Source organism: Mirounga angustirostris, unplaced genomic scaffold (genome assembly GCF_029215605.1).
Source record: "Mirounga angustirostris isolate CCGP_5_RB_7025 unplaced genomic scaffold, mMirAng1.0.hap1 SCAF_8, whole genome shotgun sequence".
NCBI classification, from domain to species: domain Eukaryota; kingdom Metazoa; phylum Chordata; class Mammalia; order Carnivora; family Phocidae; genus Mirounga; species Mirounga angustirostris.
The window spans coordinates 129,516,309-129,525,854 of record NW_026991716.1 but is presented as its reverse complement, the minus strand read 5'-3'; the positions used below and the strand labels follow the sequence as shown (position 1 = coordinate 129,525,854).

Here is a 9,546-nt window from a genome sequence, read left to right as displayed (position 1 = left end):
AAGAACGATTTGAAATCATTTGGTTTCTAATAGAAAATTTCTGTGGTTTTCTTGCTCCGCTGTTGCTGTGCCACGTGGTGTCTGCCACCTGGAGCTGAAGAGTCAGTTATGCAGTTTCTGGGCAGAAAAATGCTCGCATTGCAAGAAAATGCCTAAGCATCCCATGGTAACTCTGATGATATGTATTTTCATTGCTCACTTGAACCCTTAAGGGTACAATTCTCCTGACCTTACATATTTTCCTATGGTGCCACTCTGCATGTTAAATCCAAAATTAGTGATTTCTCCTCAGATGCAAAGCATTACTACAATTCACACAGTTTAGGTATACTTTTTAAATGTATTTTAAACTATTTAAAGTTATTCATTAAGCTTCTGCAATAGAATTTTTAACCCTTAAAAACCTAAATTTCTGGTGAAAATTAAGAAGCAAATAGGAGTGGACTGTCTCTTATGCTAGCACTCCTAGTGGATTGGCAGATTTATAAATACTTTTTACAATTTTTAGAAATGCATGCTTTCTAATAGTAAATTTTTCAGTGTGGCACAGGACATGCTTACCAACAGACCCAAATATCTTGAGTTCCTCTGCAAAAGGAAGCCACAAGTACATAAATCTATGTTCAGTAAATAAATAAATAAACAAAAAATAAATATTTAAGATAGAATACTTCATTAAGCTTCTGTCAGAGCCCTACAAATATCTGGTAATATCTGATTAAGTCAGCTGAGTTCGGTTTCTCAAGGTGCTATGGTTCTAGAACGTGGCTATTTATTTCTCAAAACCTAGAATTAAAATAAGTGTTTCCAATGACTAAAGGGGATTGGATACTTTATTACCTATCATACTTATAATAAATCTAGCATTATGTGGGCTGATTTTATGGAATTTATAGAATAGAAAAATGATCCTGAGTGAAAGTGATATAATCTAGCTCAACGCTCACTTTGTCTCAGAGCTAAACCGTGGTCGCTAAAAAAAAAAAAAATCACTCATTTTTTTCCCCCTCTGCAAACCTGAAGATAGTACTGCTTGGAAATAGGATTCTCTGTAGAATTTACGGGTTGCTAGGAGGATGCATAGCTGGAGTAATAGCATTCATCGTTCATATGCTTTTACTTCCAGAGCCTGAGAACACGCCTTAGAATTTGGCCAAATGCCCATATGCTTCTCCTATACTTCCAAAGACAAGGGACTTGAAGCTATGTGCATTCATAAAGAAGGGGAGGATTGCCTATAAATTATATCTCAACAAATTTGATTTTTATAAAAGGTGGGGGGAAGGAAGCCTAGCGGTGCCTGAACAAAAGAAATCCAGCGAACATGTCATAGCCATAAGCACATCTATGTGTCTAGTGCTTGAAAAAGTGTTCAAAATCTTCGTCCAAATCCATGAAACTCTGACTGTCCCCTTAGCGTAGTACAGGATCAAGCGGATGGAGGTAACAGTGGAGCAGCCTCCTGGCTCCCGGCCACAAATGAACCCCGAGGAACTATAAAGGTACGAAGGAAATAGATCAACAGCAATTTCCTCAACAGCCATCCTGGTTGCAGGAGGTCCAAGTGGTATTCCCTCTCAAGTGTTGGAGGAAAAGGGCTCTGGGCCTAGAATTTCATATGCTGTCATATTCTCATTCGAGTAGGAGAGTGTATGTATTCGCTTTTAATGGCAGCCATAACACATCGCCACAAACTTAGCTACTTAAATCAAGACATATTTCTTATGTCACAGCTATGTAAAAGAGATGTCTGAACTGGCTCGGTGAGTTTCCTGCTCTGGGCTTCCCAAAGCCACTGTCAAGGCACCGAGCAGCTGGGCTCTTAGCCAGAGACACTGGGAGGAATCTGCTCATTCAGATTGCTAAGGAAATCCAGTTTCTTGGAGTTTCTGGACTGAGAGCCCCACTTGCTTGCTGGCTGCCAGCTGGAGGCCCTCCTTAACTCCTGTAGGGGCCTCCATCTTGCATATGGTCCCCCTCAACTCAGGGCCAGCAATAGGGCGCCCCATCTCTCTACCTCTCCTTCTGCCACATCTCTCTTGCCTCCAGTCTGAGAAGTCTTCATTTTGAAGGGCTCATGTGATTCACTGGGCCCCTCAGATGATCTAGGATAATCTCCCTGTCTTAAAGTCAACTGAGTAGCCACTTTAATTACATCTGCAAAGCCCCTTCACAGCAGTACCTAAATTAACATTTGATGAGTGACTAACATGACACTTGGAGGAAATTTTCAGAATTCTGAATACAACCGCGTATTAAAAATATTTTTGAACATATAAAACCTAAAGAATATTTTTCCCAGAAAGATCCAACTTGAAAATATCTTTTGGATAAACTATTCCAATAAATAGTAAGAGAAACACATCCAGGAGATGTAACAAGAGAAAAAAAGAGAATGAGTAACCAATTTTGCTAAATTTTTTATTAATTAAAGATAGTTAAAACCTTGTTTAAAAACAATTTTTAAATTGTTAATTTGTTACAGATTATTGTTGCCTTAAAAAGGGGGGTGTGGGGCGCCTGGGTGGCTCAGTCAGTTAAGCGTCTGCCTTCAGCTCAGGTCATGATCCCAGGGTCCTGGGATGGAGCCCCACATCGGGCTCCCTGCTCTGCGGGGAGCCTGCTTCTCCCTCTCCCACTCCCCCTGCTTGTGTTCCCTCTCTCGCTGTGTCTCTCTGTCAAATAAATAAATAAAATCTTTAAAATAAATAAATTAATTAATGAATAATAAAAAATAAAAATAATCCAGGGCACACACTGTTTTCAAAAGACACCCTGAAAATGAGAGGGAAAAAACCCAGAAAGATTAAAACCAGACCTGCCTCTGAAGCCTCGCTCCGTCAGCCAGCCTGGGCACTTGCGGCCGCTCCTCCTCCCTCTGCCTCCCCCCGCCCGTGCTCGCGCTGCCTCTCCTCTGTCTCAAATACAAAAAAAAGAAAAGCGGAAGAATCGCTGCGCACTTTCTCCGGATGCTGTACGCGCGGAGATCCAGAAACACTCGTACAGAAGACAAGTGTCCTGCGCACCCAGGCCCGGCGACAGGAAGCCCGATCTCCCTTCCGGCCCCCGGCTCCGCGCCTCCACTTGGTCTCCCCCGGGGTCCGAGTCGCGATGCAGCCCCCTGCCGCCAGCAGGTTCACGCTGGGCCTCCCGGTCCTGCTGCTGGTGGCCTGGGTCACGGCGGCGGCGGCGGCGGCGGCCGGATCGGTCGTGGGCGCGGCGAGCAGCGGGCGAGAGACACGTGAGTCCGGGGCTTTGGGAACCTCGTCGCCCGCTGGGGCCGGCGTCCCGTCCTCAACCCCGCCGCGGGCTCCTTTCCGCCGGGACTTTGTCGCCCTCTGGACGGAAAGGAGGCGACCTGGGCGACCCCGGACTGCCACCTCTGGGCGTGGGGCGCGCGGGGCAGGGGGAGGGGCGGCAAGGAGTCTGCGGTCGCCCCCAGCCCCCGCCTGCCCCTCGGGGGGCCGGAGCCCGAGCCCCTGAGCCCCTGAGCCCCGGGCTGTGGGCAGGACAGGGCGATCCCGCAGGGCCTGGACCCCACACCACCCCGCGCCTCGGCCACTCACGTCACTTCTCCATCCCCACTGCTGTCCACCGGTAGACGTCCCAGGGCACTTGAGCCAAGGTTCAAGGCACATGCAGCGCCAGGCCCTCCTTCACCGGCCACATCCCAGCACCACCCAGCTCAGGGTGGGCAGCTCGGATACCCCCTGACCAGAGGCCTCCTGGCTACAGGTCCCTGGACCATACTGCAGCCTCTTACAGGCTCACTTTCCCGGCCTCGAGTGGCATTGCCTGGGTGGATCACAAGTTGGTGTCTACCTAACGTTCCAATGTTAGGATGTGACAAAGGGCACAGAACATTTTCCTACAGTGTCACAGGGTCCTATGGCCCAAGAAGCAGGTCCAGCCGCTCGTTCATCCATATATTGTCTATGGCTGCTTCACTTTGCTAAGGCCCCAGATTCGAGGAGGTACGACAGAAACCTATGCAATATTAATATATACAGAGAACCTTTGCACCAGGCTGGCATTTCAATGAAAATAGGAAAGGGTTCACAGCCCTGCATCCTTACAGAGGTTTTAGGGTTGGTACTCAACTCTGTCATTCTATCCAGGGTAGGGCACTGTTTTAACATTGTATTTGGAGGAAAGAGAAGACAGTGTGAGAATATTGTACTTGAATTTCCCTGCCCCCTAGCCCCCAACCCACTAGTAATTCAACTACAAACATTTTTCACTCCGGTAACAAATGTGGGGAGCGTGAAAGGACCGCTTCATGGGTGCCTGACCCAATGGTGTCACTGTGAACAGGACCTGGGGCAGGTGACTTCTCATTCTCGGCAGCACCTCATGCCTTGCACCATTTCAATAACAGGGGCCATGATAACACTAGGATCCCTGAGGACGATGTCAGCTCACACACTAGGTCCACTGACAATGTCTGCATGGTCTCTGCTCCCCAGTGTAAACCTAGCCCTGCGAATGACCACATGACCCTTTGGGGAAGGCCAGTAGGAAGCATTGCTCTTGCTGTTGACCAGAAGGGTCCCTCCTGATTGGAAGCCGGCTTCTGCTTCTCCTAAAGGCTTCCAGCTCTGAGAAGTGGCTCAGGTCTGGAACCTGGGCAGAGGATCCAGACTCTCTGTTGGGTGTTTGCTTTCAGCCTCGTCCTCATCCATCCTGGGGCTTGGTCTTTGTTTGTTTGTATTGTTTAAATCTAGCAGCCTCTGGGTTGGCTGTCCAGCTATCTTGCCTCTAGGATCACTGTGTTCTGTGAGCCAAAGGGATGGAGAGCTTTCTGTGGGGCAGGCCCTGACCAGCATTCCAACCTCCAGGATTAGTTCAATCATGGCTGCCTCCCGGCTCCTGACAGTTGAGCGCCAGTATCTCAACTCTCTTATTTCGGGATTTTTCAGCCCATTACTCCTGGGCCCCTATCTCTGCACCACCGTCTCCTACCGCCAAGCTGGGCCATCAGAGAGACGTCATTGAGCTTCTTGACAACGCGGGTGCTTTTCTCACGGTGTGGTCTTCGTGAGTGCCAGAAAGAGTCCTCCAGACCTCTCCGTGAGCAGAGTTGGAGGACACGTTTTTAGTTTTGTTTTACGCATTTCTTGCTATATCTGTTCTGTCAAAGGCTGAGGGATGCTGGTATCAGCCTGGTAGACACAGGGGCCTTTTCGATGGCTCTGTGGTTTCCTGCCAGGCCGAGGCATCCTGATCCTCCTCAAACCCGGGAAGGGCGCCACCTCTACCGCTGGGGGGGAGGGGCTGTGCAGGGACAGCTAGCCAGCCTGCCACACGTTCTAGTGCTGTCGCGTGCATGGCCGAGGGGGGCCTGCCGGTCATTGTCTTCCAACCCCAACCTCCACCTGTGCTTTCCCTTCGCAGATGCTCTCTCTCTTTCCTACAATTTCAACATCACATCTCGGGCCAGGCCTGGACAACCATGGTGTGAGATTCAAGGCCTGGTCAATGGAAACCAGTTTCTTTCTTATGACTGTCGGGGCAAGGAGGTCAAACCCGTTGGTCCTCTGGGGATGAAGCTGAAGGACACAGCGTTTTGGGAGAGACAAAAGGAAACTCTGGAAGACCTGGTGGAAGAGCTCAGAAGGAAACTGCTGGACATCAAAACAGGGATTTTCACTAAGAGCCGTAAGTCTGAAGGCCCAGGGCAGAAGGAGAACAGTTTGGTAGGGCCGGGGGCCTAGGGTGTTCATGTAAAACTTAGAAGTGGGTCCCACACACGCGGCCCAGCAGCCAGGGCCGACAAGGAGGACAGAGCAGGACCGGGAGGGCCGAAGGGGAGCTGAGGAGTGCACAGCAGGTGGGGCAAAGGATTGGTCAACACCAGAGGCTGACTTGTTCCCCATGGTGGGCGCGGGGGGCAGATCCTCTCACCCTGCAGGGCAGGCTGGTGTATGAGTGTGGACCGGACAGCCACCCCAAAGGATCCTGGCAGTTTGCCTTCAATGAGCAGATAACCCACCGCTTTGACCCGGAGACCGGAAATTGGACAATGGTGCCTCCTGAGGACCTGCGGTTCCAGGGCACGTTGGACAGTGACGGAGAGCTGACTGGCTTCCTCATGAGGATCTCAAACGGAGACTGTAAGGGCTGGCTCCAGCAAGTACTGGAGCACTGGGATGAAATGCTGGAGACAACAGGTAACTCAGAAGACTGGATGGAGCGCTGCTTCTCTTGAAATGAGCTCCACCTTCCCACTGTGTGTGGGGTGGGGGGGGAGGGTTTGTCTGAGAGAGAGAAAGAAATTGATCCATCCATGGCAAATTCTTCCTGGCAGAAAAATGGTTACAGGAATGTTCTAGCATCCTTCCTTTCCCTTCTCACCTTCTGGAATCACTTCCTCGCTGCACACACCTTTGTCCTTGGGTATTTCTTGGATTTCTTGCTGGCCCCAAACAGGGGGGCATCAGACTGTTGCCAGAGATTATCTTCTTACTGATCCCTTTTTCAGGGATCATTGTCTTTTTCATGTCACCTGGTGGGCTGCTGGAAATCCTTCAGTGCCACCCGGACTGTCAGCTCCTGAGAGGTGGTCGCTGTCACCATCCTTATCCTGCATCACCTCCTGTCTGTCACAGCAGGAGCGATTGGTTACATGGCAACCCCTGCTTCCCAGTTGGCCGTAGGAGCCCCCGGGGGGACAGGGCACATCCCTTCCCCTCCCCCCAAGACAGCAGGACTTGTCACAGCAGCTGCCACAAGGAGAGTGATAGACCCCATCAGCCTGGTAGGGTGGACCTGAGCCAGAAGGCCCGAGGGATCCTCCCCCAGTTTGGGGTCCGGACTGGGGCTCTCACTCTTGCGTTTTCATTTCAGTGCCACCAACCATGAAGCAAGACACGGCCCCGGCCAGGACCACAGCCATCGGACCCGGCACCTGGATCCCCACCCTGCTCCTCAGCTGCGCAGTCCTAATTGGCATCCATGTTGGCCTCCTTTAGAGGGACAGGTCCGGAGGGCAGATTGAGAGGGAAGGGAGGGCAAATGGCCTGGGGTGAGCCCAGGGAAAGGTGAATTCCCAGCCTGACCCCTGCCCACTCCCTGAACCTTCTCACACAGCAATGGGACCGGGTGAATGAGAGCTCATATCACGTGTTAGCAACAACTTGGACAAGCTCAGCCCTGAGTTCTGATACGGCCTCGCTGTTAAGGCCACTGGGAAAGGCGAGGGGCCCACACCACTGCTTACGGCCTGTTGGTGCTAAAGGAATGTAGGGACCTCAGGCCTGGCTCTCTGGAGAGAGTCAACTTGGGCCCAGGGTGGGTGGTGTGGGACCAGCAGGGACACACAGCATGGGCTGGACTCACCTTTGAGTGAGCGCAGCATGGCAGCTCCATGTGACGTGTCCAGCAGAAGGGGACTCCATCCGAGCAGTTACAAGGAGAGGGTCCCGCGTCTAACCCCAGGAGGAGGGCGTGGGAAGGCCTCTGCACACCGCTCAAAGGGCTGGAGAGTAGGGCCGTGTCCCCCCAGAGCGTGGCTTGGGTCTTCCCAGGTAAGGAAGAAGTGAACAGCAGAGACCGTGCCTGACGGGCCTAGAAGGAGGCCGGTTCTCCGTGCAACAGTGGGAATCCTGGCTGAGGCTGGTGCCGTCCCTGGCAGCTAGCTTCCTGCAGACCTCAGATCCTGAGCCACTGAGCAGCCCCTGCTTTGAGCAGAGCTGGCCTGGGAGATGGGGGGAACTGAGTTGCCCTGTGTGCTCCCAGCTGAGCCGGACCAGGAAGGGATGGGCTGGGGGAAGGGATCATGATACTAAGAGCTCTGTGTGCGGCTCGCTAGGAGGCTGGCAGGGAAGGGAAAGAAGGATCTCTGGCCACCCTGTTCCCCAAGGTTAGAGGTGTCAAGGGCAGGCCCCTGTCTTCTGTCGGATGCCCCAGCAGGTCCTTGAGGGCCTGCCATGAGAGGGAGCATTAGAACGCGAGTCATGTGAGCACATTGATTTCTTACTCACTTTAGTCCTGAGCCCAGACCCTTGGTAACAGGGCCTGGGGCTGACTCAGTGATTTGGTTCAGGAGGGAGGAGGTTCGTAAAGGTGGCCGGACCCAGGGCTGGGGACCTGGCTGGGGGGAAATGCATGCCCCTGGGCGAGGGCTGGGCTCTGGGGTAGGGAGTGCTGGTGAAGGGCAGCCCCAGGACAAGGGACCCAGGATTTCCTGAGCCACCGAGACAAGCACCTGTTCTTTTCTTAGGCTGCTGAGGCCACCAAGAAGCCCCTGAGGCGGGGACCAGCTCAGCGACGACGCTGCCTTTGGGCCTGCTGCCTTTGGATGAGCTGCTGTTCATTTGTAGACCATCAGCGCTCTCGAGTTTACAAATCCAGAGACCTCAGTCGACCACGTGGTGCAGGGCAGGGAACCTCCCAGGTCCCCTCTTGCATTGGGTGGCGCTCCTGTTCAGCACTTTCCCTTGGCATATTCTATGCCGCTTTCTCTCTCTGGTGCTAGGTGATAGTATTCTTGTGCTGAAATGTTTAAATGTTTGACAAAGAAATGTCAACAAAGAGAACATTTCCCATCTTGCCCTTGTTTGTGCAATATGAGAATCTTCTCTGTAGGATGACCTTGTTCCTGCAGACATTATTGCCAAAAAAATATCCTTGAAGCTATGTAAACTCAGGGATATTTTCTGTGTCCTCACTGACTTTTTAGAATTTTTAAAATACTTTATTGAACTATACTTTATATTCCTTAAAATCAACCCACTACCTCATTGACTCTTAAATGGAATACTTTATAATGTGATTGTTTTGGGGGGCCTTGGTGGCTCGTAGGTGGGGTGTCTGCCTTCAGCCTAGGACATGATCTCAGGGTCCTGGGATGGAGTCCTGTTTCTGGTTCCCTGCTCAGTGGGGAGTGTGTTTCTCCCTCTGCGTTTCCCCTGCTTGTTTTCACACTCTCTCTCTTTCTCTAAAATGAATTAAAAAATCTTTAAAAAATATATAATGTGATTATTTTCTTCAGCAATTTATTTCCATATACATATATCTAAAGAAGCATATCTCTTATAAAATATTTAATTAATCTGGAATTTGTTTTATATCCCATAAGAACTCATGGAATTTTGTTTTTCCTCCACTGTATGGGGTAAATATAAGTGTGATTCTGCTAGATTTCTTGTGGAGACAGAGAATTTAAAGATCACTCAGAAGTCAACTTTCAGGCAGTCATCTGTCAGTGTCAAATATGATCCTGACATGTCGGCATTTAACAGATATTCTGGGAATGAAGCAATTGAGAATCTTCCTGATTTCCCTGGGTCCCCCACCACAGCACTGTCTCTCCTGTCATCCTCCTTCAGTGCACAGTGAGTCTTCACAGCAGAAACAGATCTGCTTCTAACCGTTGATCTATTCCCCTCTGAACAAAGGATCGGTATCCAATATATACAAAGAGCTCCTGTGAATAAATAAGAAGTGTAGTTCTCCTAAGATTTGTGCAAATGCTTAGAGCAGGCAACAGATGGTAAATCAGCCTATGAAATCATTGAACATATCCCAAATAATCAAGATAAAGAA

At 50.5% G+C, this 9,546-nt stretch overlaps 1 protein-coding gene across 1 annotated transcript; it reads left to right on the top strand.

Annotated features, from left to right (window-relative positions):
• The first annotated feature begins 2,949 nt into the window (after positions 1 to 2,949).
• LOC123842545 (UL16-binding protein 1-like) lies at positions 2,950 to 8,966 on the top strand. The gene is made up of 5 exons (XM_064598218.1): positions 2,950 to 3,241; positions 5,395 to 5,658; positions 5,895 to 6,170; positions 6,847 to 6,979; positions 8,222 to 8,966. Exons 1-4 carry the CDS (start codon positions 3,112 to 3,114, stop codon positions 6,969 to 6,971), a joined length of 795 nt encoding a protein of 264 aa, XP_064454288.1. The 5' UTR covers positions 2,950 to 3,111; the 3' UTR covers positions 6,972 to 6,979; positions 8,222 to 8,966.
• The last annotated feature ends 580 nt before the right edge of the window (positions 8,967 to 9,546 follow it).

Coding starts and splice junctions, on each gene's coding strand:
- LOC123842545 (XM_064598218.1), top strand. CDS start 3,112: ATGCAGCCCCCTGCCGCCAGCAGGTTCACGCTGGGCCTCCCGGTCCTG. Junction 3,242..5,394: donor GAGCAGCGGGCGAGAGACAC/GTGAGTCCGGGG, acceptor TTCCCTTCGCAG/ATGCTCTCTCTCTTTCCTAC. Junction 6,171..6,846: donor TGAAATGCTGGAGACAACAG/GTAACTCAGAAG, acceptor TTTTCATTTCAG/TGCCACCAACCATGAAGCAA.